The sequence below is a fragment of the Loxodonta africana genome, chromosome 5 (assembly GCF_030014295.1).
Source record: "Loxodonta africana isolate mLoxAfr1 chromosome 5, mLoxAfr1.hap2, whole genome shotgun sequence".
Taxonomy (NCBI): Eukaryota; Metazoa; Chordata; class Mammalia; order Proboscidea; family Elephantidae; genus Loxodonta; species Loxodonta africana.
Window position 1 is genome coordinate 16149371 of NC_087346.1, and position 26849 is coordinate 16176219.

The 26849-nt window shown below is 38.6% G+C and overlaps 1 protein-coding gene across 2 annotated transcripts in view; it reads right to left on the minus strand.

Moving 5' to 3' along the window:
* The window catches only part of INTU (inturned planar cell polarity protein), an 87096-nt gene extending 61895 nt beyond the window's left edge, over positions 1-25201 (minus strand). Inside the window, exons 1-3 of one of the 2 annotated variants that reach the window (XR_010322010.1) lie at positions 24503-25199; positions 15803-16341; positions 5766-5851 (exon numbers count right to left, since the gene is read on the minus strand). Coding sequence is in view for 1 of the 2 variants with exons in the window: in XM_003410434.4 (XP_003410482.2) it covers positions 5766-5851; positions 15803-16341; positions 24503-24645 (768 nt within the window). In the remaining variant the exon portion in view is untranslated. Of the gene's footprint in view, positions 1-5765; positions 5852-15802; positions 16342-24502 lie in introns of both variants that reach the window. The other variant, XM_003410434.4, reaches the window with a different exon arrangement.
* Positions 25202-26849: the final 1648 nt, after the last annotated feature.

Consider the following 26849-nt stretch of genomic DNA (forward strand, 5'->3'; position numbering starts at 1 on the left):
GGACTTGAGGAAAATCTGAAGCAGTCACAGAGGACAGCCAGTCTCTCCACTTCTGCCTCACAGTCTGTACCATCTTTCTCTCACAATATCCAGGCTTCTCTCTGCACGTCCAATCCTTTCTCCTTTGGTTACCAACTGGTGGGCACTTTCAATATTCTCTGGTCACAATTCCAAAGGAATCAAATCTGACCGACTCAGCAGATTATTAAAGGTTCTCTCCTTAATCCTCTTCTCTTCTTAGGCAATCTCACCGAGCTACTCAAGATAAAAACTGGAATGCATCTTGTACTTCTCTTCTCCTACAGGAAGTACTGTCCCCTTTGCTTCCTGTATATCTTAAGTCTAATTCACTCATTCCCCTTCATCCCTATGGCCAATGTCTTTGCTTGGACCTCTCTTCTGCACTAGCGTGAAGCTGACCACCTGGTTTCCTGACTTCTACTCTTACACACCCCCACCCTCTCCGGAGTGATACATTCCTAAAATGCAAACCTGATTGTAAAAGCCCTCCATTTGCTTTTTATTGTTGTTGATAATACTCACAGGAAAACATACACCAATTCAACAATCTCTACATGTACAGTACAGTGACACTGATTATATTCTTCAAATTGTGCAGTCATTCTCACTCTCCTTTTCTGATTTGTTCCTCCCCTATTGACATAAACTCTCTTCCACCTAAGCTTCCTATCTAACCTTTCGAGTTGCTGTTAACAATTTAATCCCATATAGTAAATTCTTTAAAAGAACACAATGCTCACGGCAGCCTTTCTTTACTTCCTAAGCTAGCATTAGTCCTCTATTTTAAAATATTGATATAGAAGATTATTTCTGGGTTCTGAGAATAGAGAAGATTTAAAAAAATATTAAAAACACTTTTTTGCTAGTCTGTTCTCTAATTTTCCTACAGTATATATCCATATCACTTTTATGTAATAAGGAACTAATAAGAGGTAAAAGGTTCTATCAAAGTATTATCCCCTTTAAGAAGCCTTAGCCCTCTCCCTCAGGCCTAAGTCTTAAGAACCTGAGAGGTAAACAGTTAACTTCACCAAGACTAATACTTTGCAGGCTGACCTCCTAGAAAAGGAGTCGCTTTCCTGCAAAGCTCTAGGAAAACCAGCTATGACCCAGTGCTTAGTGCAGTAAATTCTAGTCAGCTGCAGAGTTGGGACCCAAGCTCTCTGATCAAGCCAGGGAAGGGTGGTGTATAGTATACACACAATTATGTGCTTGTTTAATAAATGGGTGGCTGGGGCAGAACAGTGAAGTGCTCAACCATAGCCAAAAGGCTGGTGGTTTGAACCCACCCAGAGATGCCTCGGAAGACAGGCCTGGTGATCACAACCTTGAAAACCTTACGGAGTTCTACTCTGCACACACGGGGTTGCCGTGAGTTAGAACAGACTCAATGGCAACTAACACCACCACCATCACAAAGCTGCAATAGAGATGAAAGCTACAAAAGTCAACAGTTAGAAGGGTACTCACACCTTTGTTCTTGTCACTTAAATGTCTAACCCCCCCTTAAAAAAAAGAAAAAACGAAAAACAACTTTTTATTTAAAAAAACTTCAAAGCTACAGAAAAGTTGCAAGAAGACTTCAAAGAACACGTATCTATCCCTCACCCAGATTCACCAATTAACATCTTGTCATGGTTGCTTTCTACCTCTCTTTCTTCTTAAGCAAGCTAAACAAAACCATAAAAAATCAGAGACCCTCTACGAGATATATGCAAAACAATTTTTGGCTGAACCACTTGAGGGTTATTTGCAGATGTTTTAATACCTCATCCCTAAGTTTGTCAGTGTATATTTCCTAAGAGCAATGGCATCTTCCTACACAACTGCAATACAATTACCACACTTAGGAACTGTAATATTAAATATACTACTATTATCTAATAAAGTACACACCCACATTTCCTCAATAGAGCTGTCCCCCACTGTGATCCAGGGTAGATCAAGGATTACCTATTGCATTTAGTTGGATGCCGCTTCAGTCTGCCTTAGTCTGAACAGTTCTGCAGCCTTTTGTGCCTTTCATGATATTGACACAGACCCAAAGACAACTGTTTCGCGGAATGTTAAAACTTTGTTTTGAAAGAAATGATTTGGATTTTTTGTACCTTTTTGTACCTCACTCTGAATTGTGTTCTATATACTAAATCTGTTTTTAACAAATTATTTAAAGGTAAATACAGAATTGCAGGGTTGGAACTAGGTTCAGAGGTTACCCTCTCAAATCCTCTCTGGTTATAGATGAGCAAATCAAAACCCAGAAGAGTTTCGGAACTTACTCACAGAGTTAACTTACTCACTGACTTCCTTCTCTTTACAGACCTTTCTACCACATTACACGATTTCCTAGGTCATCTTCTGTTAGATGATAAGAAGCTTTCAGGCCATTTTTATACTCTGAATATAAAATGTTATTGTTTGATATTTACAGATTTAAATGTTAAAAAGTCTCTTTTGGTATATTTTATAAAACAGCATCCTCCTCTTATTGCTTGCGTAACTGTTGCCAATGCTACAGATAGCAATCTGGTCAAACAGCTTTTTCTGGGGCAGGTTCACCCCCGTTAGTTCGGGCCCAGCAAGAACAAGAGGATGCAAACACGATGATCTACACAGGTCGTGTGTGAAGGGGAAGGATCACACTTTGGAGGCAGTCTGAGTTCTAGTTCTTTGATTTATTAATTCGGCAACCTTGGACAAATCATTAAATCTCTTAGACTATCTTCCTTCATGTATACAACAGGAATAATGATCAGCAAAATGTTACAGATTGTTACGAAGACTGATGGAATTATTAAATGCTGCTCCTCCTCCCTGAACCTCATTGCTCCATTCCTGGTTTACACACTGTCTTAGTCATCTACTGCTGCCAAAACAGAAATACCACAGGTGGATGGCTTTAATAAAGAGGAATTTATTTCTTCACAGTAAAGCAGGCTAAAAGTCCAAATTCAGGGTGTCAGCTCGACGGGAAGGCTCTCTCTCTGTTGGCCTTCTCTTCCCCGACTAGGAGCTTCTCCACGCAGGCACCTTGGGTCCAAGGGACACACTCTGTTCCCAGCACTGCTTTATCAGTGGTATGAGGTCTCCCACTCTCTGCTTGCTTCCCTTTCATCTCTTGTAAGATAAAAGGTGGTACAGGCCACACCCTAGGGAAACTTCCTTTATATTGGATCAGGGATATGACCTTAGTAAGGGTGTTAAAATCCAACCTTAATCCCGTTAACATAAAATTACAATCACAAAATGGAGGTCAGCCACACAATATTGGGAATCCTGGCCCAGCCAAATTGATACACACGTTTTTTGGGGGGGACATAATTTAATCCATGACACACGGCCTAGGGAAAATGGCTAGTAGTGAAGAACTTACAGGGTTTCCTCTCCCTTTCAGCACTAACAACAGAAGAAAAATGAGGCTTATAAATTAAATGCAGTTTCTACTCAAAGGAAGTTTAACTATTTATTATATCTTTACTAAAAGATATATTGCTCTAAATGCTGGTGCTTGCTTTTGAGTATGGCACAGGTTTGAAGCCAATTCTGCTAGTAAAACATACACATACACACATACTGACACAATAGATACATACCTACACTCAGGGGGGAAAACTAGAATGAAATATTCCAAAAGGTAACAGTAGGTATCTCCAGGTGGTGGGATTCTAATAGATTTCATCCCTTACTCTTCTGTAATTTTCCAAAATTTGTACAATGACCATGTGTTACTTTCACAATAAGAAAAGTTATATTTTTACTTCTTTTATAACAAAGATTTTAATAATATATGTCTCATAAAAGGATAACATTCTAAAATTGCATATAATTTCAAAATCCCCTTTAAGTTATATTAGAAAGACAAGGCCTCACTGGAGGCCAACACACTCTCTCAATCCAGGAAATCCAACAGCTTTTTCTTCATTTTGGCATGAGATATAAGCACTGGCATTTAAGAATCATGCTGCAGAAATATATATATATACACACACACACACATATAAACCAAACCTGTTGCTGTCCAGTCGATTCCAACTCATAGAGACCCTACAGGACAGAGTAGAACCACCCCATAGAGTTTCCGAGGAGCACCTTGTAGATTCGTACTGCTGGCCTTTTGGTTAGCAGCCATAGCTCTTAACCACTATGCTACCAGGGTTTCCATATATCTGTGTCTTTAAATTCAGAATCACACTTACTGCAGTAAGATGCTCGTGTTGTAAGAGCCTAACTGGGCAAACAGCAGATACATGACTCGGATTTCACGCCCAAGGAGGACAAGTAAATGGTGGGTGGAATTGTTCTGAAATATTTAAATCATTATTCTTTTCTTTGGCCAAGTGTGCTCAGCTGAATTTTGAAATGTTAATTAAACTTTTATAAAGTGACTCCCGTGTAAACATAATTTTTCTTTTCTTGAAGATAGGAGAGATGTGGTTAAACTCTAGAATACTGGCAGTAGGCTTGCAACTGACCTAGGCAAGAAAGGGGGAGCCCTCACTCAGGGCTGATGCACAGCCAGTTTACATGGGTGAAGCTGTTTCAGTTGTTAAAATACTGCAACTTTTCATTACTAATTGGTTAGTAGTTGCTATCTGAGCCCCCTGAGGTACCCTTGTACATTGACTTACTCTAGGACCTCCCCACATCTAGCAACTAAAGAGGATAACTGCGTACCTCGCTCCAGGGCTATGGCTGGTGTCTGCCTGATTGTTAAGTATTTCTGACACTACCCTGTCTCCATCTAAATCTCTGTTTCCATTCCTAGGCACACGCTGGTCACTGGCTACCATAATTATTCCAGCACCTTCATTCTCTATTTCCAAAAAAAAGGTAAATTTACACTTACATATATTTTTTTCCTTTTTAAGGAAGGAAGTGAGCATCAGAAGGGTAATCTTATTTCTTAGAAGACAAGAAATTTTATCACGGTTCCTATTATTTCAGTAACTCAAATCACACGCAGATAAGATTTATCGAGTATTCTGTTTTTCTTCCTGATCAACCCTTATCCTCTCGTTGCCTGGCTGACCCTCTCACTTACCTAAAGCATATCAGCCTCCCTACTCCCCAAAGGAGAGAAAGCTAATTCTTCATGCTAGTAAGAGCTGAGCATTCATAAGTAGAAGATAGAGCACTTTCAAAATGCATCCAATGACCTAAAAATGTCATCTCTGATATAACATATCAATGCTTAGAGTACCAAAATAACATATTCATAATGAAAGAGATTTATTCTTACCTATTAAGGAATGAAAAGTAATTCATTACATGGCTAGACAAAAGCTCATGTCTAAGGATAAACTGAATAACAGACTATCAAAAAAACAGTATAATTAGTTTTTAAAATAAATAAAACCACATTTAAAAAAAACAGTGATTTTAGTAAGCCAGAGATAGAAAATTCCATGGCTGTTTAAACTGACTTTCCTAGGAACTGGATTTTCATTGGCACATATGATAGTTATAATGGCAAGTTAGTAATTATGTATGTTTTGTTGGGTTTTGTATTGTTGTTGTTTCTGCTTTTCTTAGGATGAGTTTTGTGTGTAGGTATTTCTCTTTTCAGAACAGTCCCTGAAAGGATAAAATGTTAGCAAGGGCTAAAGTTTTTAAAATATCCAAGTGTAAAAGTGTAACTCATCCATTATACATGATAATTTTCAGAATCCTGGAAAATAATTAAAGTACGAGATGCATTTACTTTATGTAATTCATCATAAAATAGAGAAAAAGAATGTCCATACCTGCATAGGTCCTGGAATACAAGACAGAACTCTCTCTATGTTCTCAGTGGTCACATCGACATCATTCACGGCAACAAGGACATCACCTTAAACCAGAAAAACAATAAAAGATAGCTGTGTGAATATCCAAAGGCTAATAACACCTATGAGTCAGAATCAACTCGACGGCACTGGGTTTGGTTTGTTTTTTTTTTTTAACGACATCTAGTACTGGAACATCAGAAAGCATCTATTCTGATCTGATCCCTTCAAAGCACAATGGAAAATGTGGTACAGACATTCAGGGACTTGTCCAAAGTTATACAGCTTATTAGTGGCAGAGTTAGCTCCCAATCCCATTCTTTTCCTAAACTATGATGGATAACTAAAGGCAATTTATGAATATTTAAAGAGATGAATATTCCCATTTTTGATACAACTGAAAGAATTATGTAAACCCAAAGGACAAATGGAAAATTTGTACCATAAACCAAGTACTGCATTTAAGAAAACTGAATCTAACCACTGAGACTGCCCCCCCCACCACGAATTCAGAAGTAAAAGCAGAAATTGTAATCAAATCCATGTGGTACATCATAACTCAATATGCTGTGGTATACGCTGTTATTACCGATCTGTGTCTACACACAGCTATTTGTTTCAAAGCCCCAATCATATAAAAACCCACAGCACATTTTGGTAAAAATCTACTTTTCCATGGTTTTTCTTTAGATGTGTATGTTTATCAAATTCGGTCGCTTTAATAAAAATAAAGATCAGCATTAAAATGGAAATTTACTTTCCCAGTATAATTAAAGATAATGTTAAAACATCACTGAGCTATAGGAGAACTGTATACATATTAAAGTTATTTTTTTCTCATTGTTCCTATATATATCATTAGGAAACTGGTCCAATAATTCATATTCATTATTCGCACATGACAAATATTAACTGAGCATCTACTGTGTGCCAGGCACAGGCCTAGGCACTGCAGATATAGAATTGAACAAAACAGACAAACACCTCTGCCCTCATGGAGTTTAATATTCTTTGAGGGTGGTGGGAAGCAGATGACAAACATGCATATATGTAAAACAGTGTTAGGAGACAATTTTCCATGGGCCTCCCATGTTTCTGCACATCTTGCAAGCTGAGGTACTGAGAATTTTGTCCTGGATTATCTTTTCAGTGAGTGGGAATGGCAAGTGAAAGAGGATGACTCCAGGACTCTTGTCCTAAGCAATTGGCTTTGCCAAGAACTAAGATGGGGAAGACTGAAGGAGAAATTGGTTTGAGGGAGAGGCTCAGGAATTCAGCTATGGACAAGTTCAGTTAGAGATGCTTATTAGATGCGTAAATGGAGCTGCTGAAGTCAGGCTGGAGACATAAATTTGGGAGTCATCAGTACCTAGATGATATTTAGAGCTGTGAGACTAGATATATTATCCTGTGTTCTCATGCTCTTCCCGCAAAGAAGGCAACACAGACAAGCTTACCACACATTTTAATACTCTATACCCTGTATAAAAACAAAGCAAAACAAAATAATAAATCTGAGATAGGGATCATACAACTTTAACCTCTGACAACCCAGAATATAATACACTAACCCATTGCCATCGAGTCAATTCTGACTCATAGTTACCCTATAGGACAGAGTAGGACAACCCCATAGGGTTTCCGAGACTGTAGTCTTTACAGAAACAGACTGCCACATCTTTCTCCCACGGAGTGGCTGGTGGGTTTGAAACGTCTACCTTTGGGTTAGCCGCCAAACGCTTAACCACTGTGCATCCCAATTTGATTCTCTGGTATCAAAACCCACAACACCCTCCCTCCATATCTCCCTCCCTCCCTTCCTTCTTTTTCTCCTTCCCTGTCCCCCTTCTTCTCCTCTCTTCTCTTATACCCCTTCATTCCCACCTTTTTTTGTTTTTTTAAGTCAAAAGCTACCAAATGTGGTCTAAATACACTGTAAGCTTTAAACACAGTTTTGAAATGAACGTCCTCACTCTCCTTGCTCTTCTATGGTATGGTGAAAGGACTAAGTCAGAGTGAGCAGGAGGAGTCTGAGGCCATCCTCTGAAGGCTCACAGAGACCTGCTCTAGGTTTAGAAGCTCAAGAGAAGCAATTCTACTGAGAGGTCTGCCAGTGTGGGTGTTGACTAGTTATGACAGTCAACTATTGCAGCACTTTGGGTAACCTGGTAGTTTTTTTTTTTAAAGTAAGAGATGGCAAAATAAAATGAACTTCCAACATCAGTTCAACATGAAAAATAAATGCCACATGTCCCCTCCTAACTCAAAAAATCTGTTGCTGTCAAGTTGATTCTGACTCACAGCGACCCTATAGGATAGAACAGAGCTGCCCCACAGGGTTTCCAAGGAGCGGATGGTGGATTTGAACTGATGACCTTTTGGTTAGCAGTTGAGCTCTTAACCACTATGCCACCAGGACTCCTCCTAGGTCCTCTCGAAGAAGAGGTTAAGCAGGAGTACTATATCAAATTACTTATAGTCGCAGTGAAAAAAAAAAGGAACTATGAGCATAATATAGAAGTAACAGTGTAAAACAAAATCACTTTGGACCATTCTAACAGTGGGTTCTGTTGACTCTGAGTTTCTGTCACTCACGACCAGTTTGAGGAGAACACCTTAAATAGTGAAAACATTTTAAACTTTCTCCCCCATTAACTCAAACTCCATTGGATAATGTCTCAAATAACTATCTCTCTCCAAACCCTAATGAATCCAATCCTACAACTGAGTGTTACAGGGAGTATCCACTGAAAGTATCAAGTCAAACAAACCTTTAAAAGTAGGAGATGTGTACCATGATAAAAAATATGAAAATGAATTTTAAAGCAAAGCATACCTAAATTTTTAAAATGTTTAGCAGAAAGTTTTCCCATTCTATAAAAGAAGTATTTTCACTTCTCACACCGCCATTCCCTTCTCTTCCTTGAAGTTTTCTGAGCACCTCTGTGAAGTGACTCAGGGGTGGCTGGCTCCCTGCGCTCCAGAAAAGTTCTTTCTCAACAAGTACTTGCGGAGTCATTAGTATGCTCTGTTCCAATTCAAAGACTGAAAGAAAATGGACTTTACAAATTAGTTTGAATTATTTAAATAAGAAGTGATCTGGAAGTTATTCATAGGTAGAAATAGGAAGAAAATTTTATCACTGAATCTTATACTGAAGAATTAAATAAAACATAAAGAGTTGAGATTAGTTTCAAGGGCCACATAAATCAGAGGCTCCATTAGCTGAGACCAGAAGAACTAGATGGTGCCCGGCTATCACCAATGACCGCCCTGACAGGGAATACAACAGAGAGTCTCTGATGGAGCAGGAGAAAAGTGGGGTGCAGAACTCAAATTTTACTAAGAAGACCAGACTTAATGGTCTGACTGAGAATGGAGGGGTCCCGGAAGACATGGCCCCCAGACTCTCTTAGTCCTGAACTGAAACCATTCCCAAAGCCAACTCTTCAGACAAAGATTAGACTGGACTATAAGACATAAAATGATACTCGTGAAGAGAATGCTTCTCAGCTGAAGTAGATACATGAGATTAAACGGGCAGCTCCTGTCCGGAGGCGAGACAAGAGGGCAGAAAGTGACAGGATCTGGTTGAATGAACATGGGAAATGTGGGGTGGAAAGAAGTGTGCCGTCACATTATAGGGAGAGCAGCTAGGGCCACATAACAATATGTGCATAAATTTTTGTATGAGAAACTAGAACTGTAAACTTTCACTTAAAGCACAATTAAAAAAAAAAACACACAAAAAAAGAGGTGAAATCAGTTTCATCACAGTGGTTAAATTAATTCCTGAAAGTAAAGTCAATTATTTGAGAAAATCCATCAATTTCTCAGCATCTACTTAACATCAGGAAACCCTGGTAGCATAGTGGTTAAGAGCTACGGCTGCTAACCAAAAAATCGGCAGTTCGAATCCACCAGGCGCTCCTTGGAAACCATATGGGGCAGTTCTACTCTTTCCTATAAGGTCGCTATGAGTTGGAATCGACCCAAAGGCAACGGGTGTGGTCAGTGTTACAGACCACAATTTGCTGATGTTATCATTCTCACACCACCTCCCAAAGACATAAAGATCGGATTTATAAAGATATTGATAATAAAAGGCAATAATAATGAAAACTACAAAGAAAGGTGAGGCATCAACCAACAAATGTGTCCCAAAGGGCTACTACACAAGGCATTAGGGGCTATGAAAATACTTGCGCAAAAGGCTGTTTACTGATACAAGGTATATACATAGTAAGATAAATTATTTTTGAAACAAAATTATTACATATAAGTGTAGGAAAAAGAAAGGATATGCATCAAAATGTTGCCTTTGGTTGTATGAACTTTTCTTTTTTGCTTAACTGTATTTTCTAGACTGTTTACACTAATTATACACTATCACTACCGCAAAGAGAAAAAAATTAACACACCCTATATTTTACAAAAAACTCAATCAATCAACCAGCCAAACAAAAAAACACCTAACAGAGACAGTGAATGTTAAAGATTAGAGAGGTTACTTCACAGTTCAACTGTAGGTCACAGTGCAAAAGGTAAGTATGAAAGAAATAGGTGAGAAATTTCTGCCATATGAACATCTTATAGGATTAGCTAAGCCCATTATCATATTAAAATGATCCAATCTTTCTTCCTAAAATATGTAATTTAAAAAATATAAAAACATAATCATAAAATTTAAAACAAAATTGAAAAAACAGAGAAAACCATTACCCATAATGCCAGCACACTAACTCAAAAATACTATTAGAATTTTCCGGTTTTTATATTTTCTTTTTACATAGTTTATTCATTCATTCAATAAATGTTTTTGAGGGCTACTTACAAGCTTTTTTTTTTTTTTACTTACAAGCTAGGCATTTTGCTATGCACCAAGGATGAAATAATCATTTTATCCTGACAAATCACTTTTTTCGACTTACTAGTAAATCACGAACTTTTTTCTATTATGAAGTTGACATCACTAGCTTCATTTTTCTAACTTTATTGCTATTTAATATATAAGCAGAAAAGTGCACATTTTAGATAAATTAGTCTTGCCTATTTGTGCCTGTCTTTTGCTCAACATTCATGTCGTCACATGTAGCTGTACGGGCCTGACTTAAGATGTATTTGAGTTTTGAGTCACCACGAATCACACTTTCAACCGTCCTTTTTTTCGGTACTTCTTATTGTTGGTAACATGTACTACATACAGTGTTACAGACCACAATTTGCTGATGTTATCATTCTCACACCACCTCCCAAAGACATAAAGATCGGATTTATAAAGATATTGATAGTAAAAGGCAATAATAATGAAAACTACAAAGAAAGGTGAGGCATCCAACTTACTTCAGAACTTAGGGTGGCGTCATCAGAATGGAGCCCCATCATAAGCTGGGGACTACCTGTAGTTACATTACTGTATCCTGCTGTGTAAATATTATACAATTTATCCATTCTATTGAGACACCTGAGTTGTTTCCAATTTTTAGCTATTACAAATAATACTGCTAAGAACATTTATGTACATGTCTTTTATTGCATTTATGTTCACACCTAGAAATAGAACTGTTAGATCACAGGGGATATATACATTCAGTTTTAACAGATACTGCCAAAACACTTTTCCAAAGTGGCTTCTCGTCTGCAGTGTTTGAGCATTCCCATTGCTTCATATCCTCTCCAGCACTTGGTATCATCAGTCATTTTAATTTTAGCAGCACTACAGTCTGTGTACTGGTACCTCACTGTGGCTTTAATTTGTATTTCTCTGATGAGTAATGAGGTTGAAAACCCTTTCACATGCTATTGGCCATTTGGAGATCCTCTTTTATGAAGTATCTATTCGGGTTTCTTGTTCATTGTTTAACTGGGTTGTCTATATTTTTGCTATCGATGTGCAGTTCTTTTTATAAAAGCCCTCTGTCAGTTATATGAAGTCTGTCTTTTCACTCTTACAATTGAGTCTTTTTGATGAACCCCAATTCTTAATTTTAATGTATGACAATTTATCTTTTATCTCGTACTTAGTGCTATTCAATAAATCTTTCCGAAGTCTTCAACATGTTCGCTCTTTTCTTCTAGAAGTTTTATTATCTTTCATAATTAGATGCACCATCTACTCAAAATTGATTTTTATGTATGGTGAATCAAATTTCTCTTTTTTCACCATATGGATACTTCTTGAGAGTCTCCACAATTTATACACATTGCTCTCTTACCTTTAAGCTTTCTATTGTGAGGATAAGTCATACATACATGTGTGTGTTTGCCTGGAGGAAAATATGGATGTGGTGCTTGGTACATAGTAGGCATTTGTCTTAGTTATCTAGTTCTGCTATAACAGAAGTGCCACAAGTGGATGGCTTTACCAAACAGAAATTTATTTTCTCATAGTTTAGGAGGCTAGAAGTCTGAAATCAGGGTGCCAGGTCTAGGGGAAGGCTCTCTCTCTCTGTTGGCCCTGAAGGAAGGTCCTTGTCTCTTCTAAGCTTCTGCTCCTGAGCGATCTTCATGTGGCTTGGCATCTCTCTTCCCCCATCTCTGCTTCTCTCGCTTGCTTGTTTAATCTCTTTATGTCTCAAAGGAAATTGACTCAAGATACACCCTACACTAATTCTGCTTCATTAACATAACAAATACAACCCATTCCCCAATGGGATTACAACCACAGCCATAGAGGTTAGGATTTACAACACATATTTTGGAGGGGATACAATTCAGTCCATAACAGCATTCGATGTATGTTTGTAAACGAATGACATTTATTTGAAGGTGCTGATTCCAAAGTCTAACCTTTAGAAGAAACTACTGGCTTCTGTACGCCTCCTTCACTGTCAGTGAGGAGGTGTGCTAACAAAGGCCAAAGAAAATCACACAGTCCTTAAAGATAAACAGTAGGACTACCATGGTAGAAGCTCTCTTCCACCCTATGGCTCATTCTCTTTTCTCCTATATAAAGATGGTATAAAATGAACAGGCCTAGAAGTGACTCTCATCCCTAGACAGTTCTGCAGACAGAAGGATCACAGGATAGAAAAAGTAGAATAGATGGCTTACGGGTTATCATCACCTCTCTGCTAGGTTTCAAGAGAAAAAAGTAAAATGAATTTTAAAGCTCTGTCTGACCCAGTTCAAACAGGCATTTGGAACAGAGGCCCCATCTAAGTGTAAACAGAATGCATTTAGCTACAGTTTCCCATCCCATGGGATCCTAAAACTATAGTGGTCAACAAACAATCAAGCAGGATTTCATAAGCAGGAATACTTCCTTTTACAAAACTAAAAAAACAATCCTTAAAGATATTTTAGTTTATTTAGTTTAGTTTACTTATGGATTGAATTGTGTCCACCAAAAAGATATACTGATGTCCTAACTCGTTACCTGTGAATACAACCTTGTTTGTGAAAATAGGATCTTTTTTTGAAAATACTAATCAGTTAAGTCATATCTGAGTAGGGTGCATCCTAATCCTATATGACTGGTGTCTCATAAAAGAGGAGGACACAGAGTCAGCTTCACACAGGAGGAGGACATCCTGTGAGGGTCCATCTACAAGCCAAGGAATGCCAAGAGACGCCCGGGACTAGAGACAGGGAAGGATCCTCTCCTACAATGAACAGGGAGACATCCTAAATCTGGACTTCCGGCCTCCAGAACTGTGAGAAAACAATTTCTGTTCTTTAAAGCTACCCACTTTGCGATATTTTGGATGGCAGCCCTAGCAAACTAAGACGTGTCATTTTACAAAAAAATTGAAGGATCTAACAGAATCTATGCATTAGCACCTGTTCCAGTTATCTACTGCTGTATAACAAATCACCCAAAAACGTAGTGCTGAAAACAATTATTTATCATCTCTCATGGTTCTGGGAGTTGACTAGGCTCTGCTGGTTTTCTCAGTAGGATTCTTCATGCAGCTGCAGTTAGAAGGTGGTTTGGGCTGGGGATGTCTTGAAGACTTCTTCACTCACATGTCTGGTACCTGGTACTGCAGAGTGGTGGCAGCTGGTGCCTCAGCTGGGGCTACCAGCCATAATGCTACTGATAGCCTCTGCAAGTGGCCTATGTTCCTCACAGCAGGGCAACTGGGTTCTGTGAATGAGCATCCCCAGAAGAACCAGGCAGAAGCTATATCAACTTTTTTGATCCAACCTCACAAGTCACACAGAACGACTTCCACTACAGTCACAGGCCCACCCAGACTCAAGGGGAGGGAACACAGACCATACCTCTCCATGGGAGGGGTATCAACATTACATCGTAAGAAGAAAATGTAGATATTGTTGCGACCATTTTGGAACACACATTGCCACAGATGCCCTTCCTACATGATTCTATAGGACCCTCCTTGTAAACTCCTCTGTAAAACTATCTATTTGTGATCCCTCTCTTCCAGTACAATATGAGCTCCTTTAGAGGAATAATTGGATCATTAATCTTTGCACTCCTAGCACTTAGAAGATGTTAAAGAAATATTTGTTAAATCAGTAAACAAACTAATGAAATTCAGACTTAAAGAAATATTTTAAAATATTTCTAAGTTATATACAATAGTTCCTTATCTAAGACTTATAGGCTGGGTCAACTTAAAAGACTATTAGCTTTTAGAACTGTTAATAGCGAGACAGATAGGGTTAACTGTGCTGGCAGAACAGAAGAGCTGTTAAAAGATTACCGTCTAGGAGTTGGGTAAACAGGAACCACACCCTGTCAATATGAGATAAGGTTGAAAGAACCTGTGAATTACAATCTCCTTCTTAGTTTTTCTAGTCCCTTTAGAGGCTTTAGAGGCTCCCCCATGTGCAGAAGAACAAAGGGTGACTGCTGTTTAACCTTCCTTAGCACTCCAAAGATGGCAATGCAGTGTCAAAGATCAGTGCACTTGCGCTATATCTCATAATAAGTGATGCTAAGGGCTACCAAGAGGACTCCATCTTGAATACTAGTGTGTTCCATCTTGGATTCTAGGCGCGTGCACAACCTGATTAACATGCACTGTCATTCTGAGGGAAACCCTGGTGGCGTAGTGGGTAAGTGCTATAGCTGCTGATGAAAGGGTCAGCAGTTCGAATCCGCCAGGCGCTTCTTGGAAACTCTATGGAGCAGTTCTACTCTGTCCTATAGGGTCGGTATGAGTTGGAATCGACTCGACGGCACTGGGTTTGGTTTGGCTTGGTTTTTGGCCATTCTGAGAGGTACTCGCCCCTTGAAATAAGCCCACTAAATACTCATTACTCTATTGTCTCCACCGAACCCATATAAGCCCTAGGTTTGGTTCCTTTTTTGAGTCAGCCTTTTGGAGAGGCTTAGTCCCCCACTGACTCCTTTTGCTTGACTCAAGCAAAATAAAACTTGTTGAAGATAAAGTTTGTCTTTTGCGTGTATTCTCACTCGGGAAAAGACAAACACCATCTGAGATTCGTAATAACAGCTTTTAAGTATCATTGGTAATACAACCTCACATTTGACTAGTTTATCTTTAACTGAGCAATAACATTGCTACCAACTTAGTCAACCTTAAAAGGAAATTTATGTATAACACCACTGTTGCTAAATATGCCAAATGAAACAGTTTAAAACCACTCCAAGAACTTAGCATACTCAAGTGCTAACATATAATTTAAAGGTATTTTTATTCATAAATTGTATATTTTTGTACCATGTTACTGGACATAGGCCATTCAAACCTAAATTATCACTATACGATCAACCTATTTTCTTTTCCTTGTTGGCAAGTATAATCAAGATGAAATAAAATTACATAATTGAAAACTTGAAATACAGAATTAGTTAAGCTATTCCCTGGCCCGACCAAGGCACATGCATATTCAGCACATTTACATACTTATTTTAGGATACTTTGCCTTGTAGCACACCATGCTTAACAATTTCACCACTGCCCCAAGTATCGTTAATTACTGTACTGTATGTAATTTTGTTTTTATCACACCTCTCACAAGGTATTATCATTTTCATTTATTTCTGCAAATAATGACAGAAGTTCACCAGCAACACTTACCAATTAGTATCTGACCACTCTTCATAGCAGATCCACCAGGCAGTAGGCCATGAACCACAAGCCTCTCTCCACCTCCCTGTTTCCCAGTTCTTCTCCAGCTCCACTTGGTCTGATGGATAATCCCAACCAGTACTTCCAAAAGCTTGAGCTGCTCCTTGGCTTTGGCGACAGTTAGTTTTTTGGGGTTTATATAAACATTCACGTCTTTGTATCGCTGCTGGACAGTGACTCCTGGTTTCTGATTTGACTGATGCTTTAGAATGGATACTGGCCCAGTGTCATTGCTACTTTTTTTATTGTAGCGCTTGGGCAAAAGTCTTTTACTTTTCAGAATTTTGGTAAACCGCTTGAGTTTGGGCTCATATTTTTTCCCTTCTTTGTAATCATCCTCTTCGATAATAATCTCATTTTCACTGAACCTAACGTGATTCACAGTCGGTATCTCGGGTAGAAGGGTTTCTTCTTCATCCTCACTCAATTCCAAATAAAATAGCTCTCCATTTTTGTGTACACAGTCCAGCCATTCAGGCTTAAGGTCACTATGAAGAGAGAGAAAAAAAGATAATCTGAAAAGTAGCCCAAGATAAGAAAATCAGTTATGTCTTGGGGGGAGGCAGCAAGTTTGGAGGGGCTGAAAGTTCTTTGTGTATTTCAGGGGCCCTTTACTTCTTCACTGTGAGCATGAGTGTAATTTCCTATAGGAGGTATTTACGGAACGTTGAAGAATGAAGAGTTGGGGGAGAGGGAATCAAAAAGTGTAGTGATAGAAAAAAAAAAAAAAAAAAGTAAGAGATGGCTCCCTTCTAGAATCTAAAGTTTTACTGTTGCTTTTAATTCAGGCACTCTGTGATTATTCATTTTAGATAATTTTATTAGATGTTAATTTAAATTAGCAATTGATTATACAATTACATTCACAGAAACAAACCATATGGAAACTACACATGAAAAGATTCTATTTGCACAGAAATTATTCAGCAAAGCTGTCACATTAAAAAGTTAAAGCCTGCCATTATTAATACATTTTGCTTATACAATAAATAAAATTTTCAAAAAAGACACACCCACTTCACCATGAACTAAAATTCTTGTTGAAAACAACCAGTGTACCATCACGGCTAAAAATGATCACTTCTAAAATCTATAATTTCAGTAAAACTTTTTTTTATGAATAATTGTAGTAGGAAAAGTAAACCACATATTACATAATCTACCACGTGATTGTAAAGAACTTTTTACTGAGAAGTAGGTCATTGAAAAAACAAAATTACTGCTATTAAAAGGACAGAAACAGTATCAAAAATACTATTAAAAAGATAGTCATCTTATGGTAACAAACCTAATCATATACTCTTCCCTACTCACTGTTATAAACAGTTTACCTTTCAAACATCTCTTCTTTAAAGTAAATGTGGTCACAGTAGAAAAACTAACATCTGGGCAGTCTTTTCAGAAACATGAGCTTTAATATCCCAGCTTGAGAGGGTATAATTTGTGCTCTAATCCTTCAATCAGAGAGAAGACATTTCTGTTTTCTGCAGTGTTTACTAGCAACTCTCATACTGTCAACAGTTAAATAGCTCTTATTAAATACGGTTAAAGTTAGTCCCAATAATACACTATGCTATTACTCAGCTCTGAAACGAACCACCACCCTGATCTGTGGCTGATAATTAACAAAAGAATTTTCAACTACAAATGAAAAACAAAACCAAACCTGTTTCCTTTGAGTCGATTCTGACTCATAGCAACCCTACAGGACAGAGCAGAACTGCCCCACTGGGTTTCCAAGGAGAAGCTGGTGGATTCGAACTGCTGACCTTTTGGTTAGCAGCCGGACTCTTGACTACTGCACCAAACTACATATGAGTGGTTTAAAAAAAAAAAGGCATAACTAGCCCCAGAATATCAAAACTAATATTTCTTCAGCACTTGTTGGTCCCTGGTGCCTGGCATCATTTTAGGTACTCAGCACCGCTTACTGTAGATTATTAATCATATATCAGTTGTTTCGATCATACCTATCTGCACCTGTAGTAGTCAATATTTAATAACTCTGCAGCTCTACTCTGATTTCAGATAGTCTAAATAACTTTGTCTCCACCGTAACAATTTATATAACAATGCACCATAATTTAAAATGGCACAATGTAAATATCATAATAAAAAATTATAGAATTATACATTAGTTATCAAGATACAGATCAATTTAATCACTGAATGAAACTTTCAGCCTTATATCTCTCACCTTTGCAATATGGTATAGTATTTGAATCAGAGATGTATGACTCCAAAGAAACATTTTTTTCTGCTCTGCTAAATATAAAAATTGTTCATCTTAACCTCTGAAATTTGAATGCGTCAAAGATCCACGCAGGGGGCAGACGAGGGCAGTAGCATTCAACTGTAGAGCCAGACCCTGTGCTAACTGCCAGAATTACAATGATGAAAACGTCAGTTTCTGCCTTCATCTAGTAGGCTACAGAAACTAAGAAAGAATTCACGACATCTGTGCATGGTAAATGCAAGACAGAGGCATATCAAGAGCCACCTAACTTAGCCTGGGGCTGAGGGTGAGGGCAGAGAAGACTTTCTGGTAGAGGAAATTCCAGAACTGAGTTTTGAAGGTTTATATGTCAGATATCCCTGGATAGACCTACTCTGGCAAGTAAACATAAGATGGATTTAAGTAGACAAGACTCAAGGCAGGAGGATCAGTTAGGAGGCTGTTTCAGGACTCCAGACAAAGATAAGAGACTAAACTAAGGCAACGGTAAAAGAGAAGGAAAGTAGAAAAAACACTTGAGAATCACCAGAACTATAGGATTGATTAGATGAGATGAGAGACAAAAAGGAATTTATGTTGACCAGATTTCTAGTTGGAGACTATAATTCATCCTTTTATGTACACACGTACATACAATCATTTTATATAAATGGGAATAGAATACATGTCATTTACTCTTCTTCCCTCTGACTGACATAAGGTTAAAAATCCATGGTCTTAAAATCATATAAAAACATAATATAGGGTTATTTTGTCATGGGTTTGCAAAGGTAGAATAATTTATATAAAATACGTAATATATATTATAAATAAATACCAGTATTTTCCGACTTATGACATACTCAGGTTATGATGAACTGCACTTATGACTCCTTTTTTTTTTTTTGTACATCTTATTGTTAGTAATATGTACTGAATACAATGTTGCAGTGTATAACTTGCTGATGTTATTCTCAGATGTTTACTCACGGATATTCACTTTTATGATTTACTGCTCAAAACAATGCCATATAGGAGGCTATGACCTGGTCTACAGTGAAGCTGGTGTTGGTGTCAGGAGTCATCATGAATAGAAAGTGTGGGCAATATTCAACTCTAACAACATACAACAATTGGAACTGTGAATGTGCTTGACAGCTGTTAGGACTCCAACTTCATGGTTACTACACTGACACCAACTTCACCGTAGACCAGGCCTATGAACCAAACCAAACCAAACCCACTACCGTCGAGTCGATTCCAACTCATAGCGACTCTATAGGACAGAGTAGAACTTCCCCATAGAGTTTCCAAGGAGCGCCTGAAGGATCTGAACTGCCCTTTGGTTAGCAACTGTAGCACTTAACCACTACGCCACCAGGGTTTCCTCTTTACCTGAAAGGTTACACCAATTCACAGTTCCACCAGCAATGTATATCTATTTCCTTAACCTCTAGTTTTAAAAATATTTCACTCTAAGAAGAGGAAGAATCTTTTCAGCAAGAAATTAAAAGGAGAATAAGAGGGACAGAATAAAGACTGGGAAATACACACAAGAGACTCCACGGAGGGAGGAAACGTGTACTGAAAAGCAAATGGGTCTAAAAGTCACAAAGATCTGGTTTCAAATTCTGTTCAATTACAATTTTAACCTTTCTAAGCTTTAGTTTTTCTCTTCTAGGAAACAGATTATAGCAACCTCACAAGTCTGTTGTTAATAGCAAATAAAATGTTTTATTGTGCCAGTTCCCTTCTTCTTGCTTCACAGAGACAAAACCGCAGAGAAACTTCACCTGTATGAAATACATACGTTGTTCTTCTATGCGTTTCCAAGCCCTAGTATTAAATGAAGATGTCTCCAAGGACCTCGACTTGCCAGACTCCAGGCTAGGTACGGGTAATACAAAGAGCGAAACTAGATGCTCTAGAGTTCAGTATTCCTGGAAGGTTCCTCATTCCTACTCTGCAAGATTAACTCCTCATTGTCAAATCAAGCGCATACTTGACTGGTGTGCTGAGACGCTTTAACACAGTTCTGTGAACACACAGTTCTGTGAACTACATCCCAAACCAGGTCTATGAGAAGGAAGGGGGAAGATATACATGTGTATGTATATGAACAAAAACAACTTTCATTACAACTATTCATTAATAACAAAATCAAAGAAATTAAGAATATATGTAGTTACTCCTCCAAGAGATGGAGCTTAATCTTTCCTACCCTTGAGTGTAGACTTAGTGATCAGCTTCCAAAGGAGAATATAAAAAAGGAAAAAAAAAAGTAACTTTATAGTAAAGAGACCTGGCAGACACTACCTTAACCAAATGATTGAGGTTATGAAAAACAAGGAAAGAACTGAGAAACCGTCACAGACCACAGGAGACTACGGAAACATGATGATTAAATGCAATGTGATATCTTGGATCGGATCCTGGAATAGAAAAAGAATGTTAATGGAAAGTGGTGAAATTACTGAGAAGTCTGAACTTTAATTATTAGTGTTATACTGACGTTAATTTCTCCATTTTGATAAATGTACGATGGTTGTATAAGATTTTACCATGGAGGAAAGTGAGTGAAAGGTACGTGGGAACTCTTTGTCCTATCTTTGCAACTCTTCTGTAATCCTAAACGTATTCCAAAGAAAAAATGTTCTTTTAAAAAAAAAAAAATTAAAGGAATTAAATCTAGCTGTTTTAATTCAGATTTTTGTAATACATGGGTCAGATCAATCAGTACTAACATAAATACTCTTTCAACATTTCCTGAGAACATCTGGTATTAGCTGCAAAGTTCTCACTGAGTAAATATCTTTCAATGAGATTCTTATTTTGTTTATTCTGCTTTGCTCCAAACAGAGATAACTGTATCTTTATAGCCTGCTTTTAGATTTTGAGGGCACTTTAATTGGCTTTCAAGGCCCCAAATGATGTGGTAAACATGAGCAGAGTTCTTCTTCCCACTCAAAGAAATACTTCTTAATTTGCAAGTAAGCGAGTTTACACACGCAGGCTATAACATACATACATTAAAGAAAATGAACTTTAGGTAATGATAATAAATCTCTCAATTCCTAATGTATTCAAGAGTTATAGGTTGATAATAATATTTCTTTTCCTCTAAAAGTTATCTGAATCTCTCAGGTGTTTATTGCATCGGTGCTAGCATTTTTCATCGATTGAAAGAGTATGGCAATATTCTTAACCACCACAACCAAAAAGTCACAAAATAGCCCTACCTGACCTCGGGTTCATTAGTAGGGCTACTTCATGATTAAAAAAAAAAAAATTACTGCACCTTGGAAACTCTGGTGGTGTACTGATTTAGAGCTATAGCTGCTAACCAAAAGGTCAGCAGTTCAAGTCCACCAGGCGCTCCTTGGAAACCTAAGGGGGCAGTTCTACTCTGTGCCACAGGGTCGCTATGAGTCGGAATTGACTCGACAGCAATGGGCTTGTTTTCTGGTTTTTTTTTTTTTTGGTTTTACGAATGTAGCTCATGTGCAGCTACCACCTGTCAGTGGAAGCTTGCATGCTGCTATGATGCTGAACGGGTCCAGTGGAGCTTCCAGGCCAAGATGGACTAGGAAGAAAGGCCTGCTGATCTACTTGGGGAAATCAGCCAATGAATCACAACAGATGCATCTGCAACCAATTACAGGGATGGCACAGGACTGAGTTGACTCTGACTCTGTCATGCATGAGGTCACCATGAGTCAAGGTAGACTTGACAGCAGCTAACAACAACACTGGGACATTTCCTTATTTAAGGAAAACAGACTTTTGCTACTCCACTCTAAATCCATTACATTATACAGCACCTTTTTTTTTTTTTTTGGTGGGCACAGGACAATGCACTTTAGCAAAGTCATTGACACATATAGTTACACAGTGCCAACAGGCATCCAAACCAAACCAAACCCGTTTCCGTCAAGTTGATTCCGACTCACAGCGACCCTAAAGGACAGAGTAGAACTTCCCCCACAGGGTTTCCAAGGAGCACCTGTTGGATTCCAACTGCTGACCTTTTGGCTAGCAGCTGTAGCTCTTACCTACTATGCCACCAGAGTTTTCACTAATAGGCACAGCAGGGACAATTCTAGGAATAGAGAAGAGCCGCACACATTGAAAAACATCCTGGTAAATTAATATGGATTCCATCTGGCACTCATCTGATACTCATTCAGCAAACACTAATCTGTCCAGTGCTTGTCTGTGTTTTCTTTTCTGTGCTCCATCTACCAGCACTGTATTTTCTCCCCTGAAGGCCTTCTGATTCATGGTTCTAAAACCACAAGTTTAATCGTTAAAATCTACACTAGGCGTTATGGTGACTTGAGGGCTGAGGAACATCACATAGGCTCATGCCTTCCAGCCTTGGCACAGTCACCACTGAAACAACTGTAAAGCGTGTCAGAGAAGACGAAGGGCTCAGTCAGTGAGCTCTTAACTATATACACGTTGTATGTAGTAAATTTTTCCATCAGGGAAACATCTCCAGTGGAACTGTGCTAATAATCACCTCATTCCCAGGACCACATTTTCCACCCCAACCCTCCTCAGGTAAGTGGGGCATGCCTACTGTGGTGAAATGAGTTCCTTTATGTGGTCTTTTGCCTCTGTTCTTTGGAAAAACAGCTTGAGAGATTTTTCCCTTAAATTTCTACCCCAAAGGGTTTGTTACTCTTGTCCAAGTTGACTGACATTTCCTGGGTAAGTTGTAAACGACTTGGTTTGATACTTTCTGCCTGACTTTGAATGGCTCCTGATTGGAAGCTGTACCCTGTTTCTTAATAAACCAGTTAACTCTAAGTATGATCTGTGAGTTCTATGTGGCCTATCGTAGATTCTGTTTCCTGGGATATAACTAGGTGGAGGCTAAACCATTTATCTGCATCCCGCCAAAACCAGGGCACCCCATTAGAAATCAGAGCTCTTGAATTCTTACACTGACAACAGTCCAGCTTTGTGACTATGGCAAGTCCCAGGTTGTCCCTGGGCTAAAACTGTGTGATTCTAAAATGTGGGGAAACCAAGAGTTTGCATCTCACATTGTTACGGCTCCCATGCCTGAGCACAAACTAACACCAAACCTTACATGAAGGTTCCATGTTGTAAGCTGTAATTCCTTCCAGCAGCCTCACTTGACAACCACGAATTTTGTAATTAATGACCACAGGAGAAATATATTACACAAAGTATTTGATATTCTTAAATTTGTTCAGGTGTTAAAGAATATGTCTTTATTAAGCCTCTAGAGTGTATTAGGAGCCCTTAGGTGGCAAAAGTGGCTAAGGGCTTGACTACTAGCTGAAAGGTTGGCAGTTAGAACCCACGCAGAGGTGCCTGGGAAGACAGGTCTGGCAATCTGCCTAAACCCCAGGGAATAGTTCCACTTTGCACACATGGGGTACCTATGAGTTGGAATACACTCTACAGCAGCTAACAGCAAAAGTATATTAAGCAGCCATTAATAATGGCTGTTCTCCCACACTTTTAATGAAAATGACAAAAATATTTTACACACCTCTAAGAGAAAGTAATTGTTGAGTAACTGTTACCCCTAAATACACATTAAGTACTGTTATTTCTGAATACACATAAAGTATCACCCTACTATATGACAGTCCATTTTTTTTAATGTTTTTCATTATTCCTATCAAGCTACCACTAATCGAATATCCAAAAAAATTCTTAATTGATGGCAGTAAGGGATAGATTCCAGTTCCTTCAAAACTGAAGACAAATTGTGTTCTACGAAACAAAACTTTTTCACGGTATTACTAAGAACAAAAAAGTGGAAAATAACACATACTCTGTGTTTTAAAAATTGCATTATGTCATAAAATAAAAAAAACCCAGTGCCGTCGAGTCGATTCCGACTCATAAATGTCATAAAATAGAAAATGAAAAACCTTAGGAATGTATAGGAAAATATGGCAGAAATACCTAAAAGCTAAGAGAAGTTGTCCTTCATGGTGAGACTACGGGTGAATTTTCTTTCATTTATATATCAATTCATTTCTATTACAAGAAAAAACAAATCTTGGGAATTTAAGAAATTCCTTATAAAATGGATATTCTAAATACTGAGGTTAAAGGCACAAAGGTCGTGACACCAGAAAAGCAAGGTACTAAAGTAGGAACAGAGTGTTTTATGAACAATCCAACAGATAAACCTTCATTTAGTATATACGTCACCATCAGAAAGAGGAGATCCTCCACATACGAGAATCGGAAAAGACCAACAATAGCAAAAAATGGTACCGTTCTTTCGGCTTATAATATCACACAATTGAAACATGACGCAAACTAACCCTACTCATCATACAGCCTCAAACACCCAATACTAAGCATGTCAAGGCTCACTGCAATCCCCCTAAACACGTGTACACTCTCCGATGGAATTAATCGTCCCTGTTCGAGAGCCTTACTCATAATCGCTACTCGCCGAGGAGAATGAACCCGAGTCGCTGACCCAATCTTCAGAATCACAGTTCTCATTTTCTTCTTGTGAAGGGTCGCCAGGAAGCTCATCTGGGCTCTGACGCAAATTACACAAAGCCGGAGCCGCCATAATCAGGGTTGTGGCAGCTACAGGTAAACTCAAACCCAGTCGCTACTGTTTACCGGCGTCGCCATATTGCCGCCGTTTGGGAAGGGCGCAGAGGACACGTGACCAGCAATCCTTAGCTGCAATTGGTGGGAGCTCAGGTTGCCAGGGGCACGGGGAAGCTTCTAAGAGAACTGGGAGGAAGGGAAGGAGCCAAGGAGCTGAAATTTCGAGGAGGGCCTGTTTGTTGGAGGAGCGGTTGAAGAAGCTAATACTTCACCACTTAACTCGCCCAAGTGTGCTCTGGAGCCCTCGTGGCAGAGTGGTTAAGCTCTTTGGCTGCTAACCAAAAGGTCGCAGTTTGAATCCACCAGCCGCTCCTTGGAAACCCTATCGGGCCGTTCTGCTCTGTCCTATAGGGTCGTTTTGAGTTGGAATCGACACCACAACAACAGGAAACGCACTCTCAGGAGCTTTTGTGGCGCAGTCATTTAGCGCTGGGCTGCTGACAGAAAGGTCAGCGAACCCCCCAGGCGCTCCGGGAGAAAGATGTGTAAGTCGGCTCCGTAAAGATTACAGAAACCCTGTAGGGCAGTTCTATCCTGTCCTATAGGGGTCGCTATGACTCTGCATCCACTCTGATAGCACATAACAAGAAGCAACATAATTTATTAAAACAGGCAGAGACCCACTGGATTTTTCCCCTTTCTCTTCCAGGGCTGGCTATCTTCCAGTTAGCACTTTGTCTTGATTTCCTGCGCCGTGGAGGAGATAGCCAAAGTGTTAGAGGCGCTCCGTCTGGGTTTCCTACCCGTGCCTCAGGGCCACTGCAGCCAGGCAGGAAACAATGAAGGCTTTTCAGCAACGTCTTGTAGGTGGTGATGTAAATATGCTGCACTTCATATTGTTTCGCAATTATGAACATTTCTACAATTCTCTCAAGCAAGTGTTGTAGAATATTTCAAATAGGTGGCAATATTGTAAAACTGTAGGTTCATGTTCTACTCAAAATTTTACAATCTGATGAAGTGTTATCTCTGAAGTTGGAAGTGTAAACAGGTAACTCTTACCTGTCACTTGCGAATACCTAAATCGAGTATTTTTGTAAGTACGAAATAACTATTATTGTCAGCCATTGCTCTGATCACTTGCTTTATTTCTATACGATTCTACAGTATTCACATATTATCCCTGTACGAACGTAAGGAAATTGAGGCTTAGAGAGGTTATACATCTTGCTAATGGTCTCACATTGAGTAGGCAACAAAGCCAACAAAGAATTGAATCTAAGTTATTAACCACTATATTAATTTTCCTCCTTGGGACCCAGTAATTCAACTACTAGAGATCTATTCTAAGAAAATAAGGGATGCAAATAAAATTTATAAAATTCGTATAAGTGAAAAACTGGAAGCAATCTAAATGTCCAACAATAGGGAAGGCGTTAAATATGTAAAAAATGATGAATGTTAACGGAAATGTTTTTAAAGAATAATGCATGGGGGAAATATTAATATTGCATGTGAAAAAAGATATAATGTTATCTTATGATATTAATGCGTGCATGCTGGGGATTCATTTTAAACAAGATGGGCAGGTGGTGGAGAGTGAAAGGCAGTTAGGTAATTATAACATATACTGGTAAGTATTATGATAAATACAGGGTTCTAATGGAATACCCAGAGGAAACCAAAGTAGGGGATATAGGGCTACAGCAAATTTCTTAGAGGAAGTCTAAACTTATCTTGCTATTATGGGGTATTTCCAACAGAGAAGAGTAGAGGAAGATGAGTCATCAAGTGGCCCACAGGGGTACATGCATGGAGAACACAAAGGAACCAGAGCGGTGGCAATTAAAACAATATTCACATTTTGAAGTTAGAATTTGGTTTCATTTGTCACATTACATAGATATGGATTTTCTAGGTTTTATGATTTTATTTGTATTAATTTCTAAGTGTGCTTTTTGTAGTTATTGTCAGCGATTGAATTGTATCCCAAAATATCTGTCGACTTAGCTGGGCTACAATTCTCAGTATTGTGTGATTGTCCACCATTTTATGTGATTGTCCACCATTTTATGTAATTTTCATATATGTTGTAAATCCTATCACTATGATGTAATAAGATGGATTAGCAGCAGTTATATTGATTAGGTCTGCAAGATTAGGTAGTGTCGTAAGCCAATCTCTTTTGAAATATAAAAGAGAGAAGTGAGCAGAGAGACA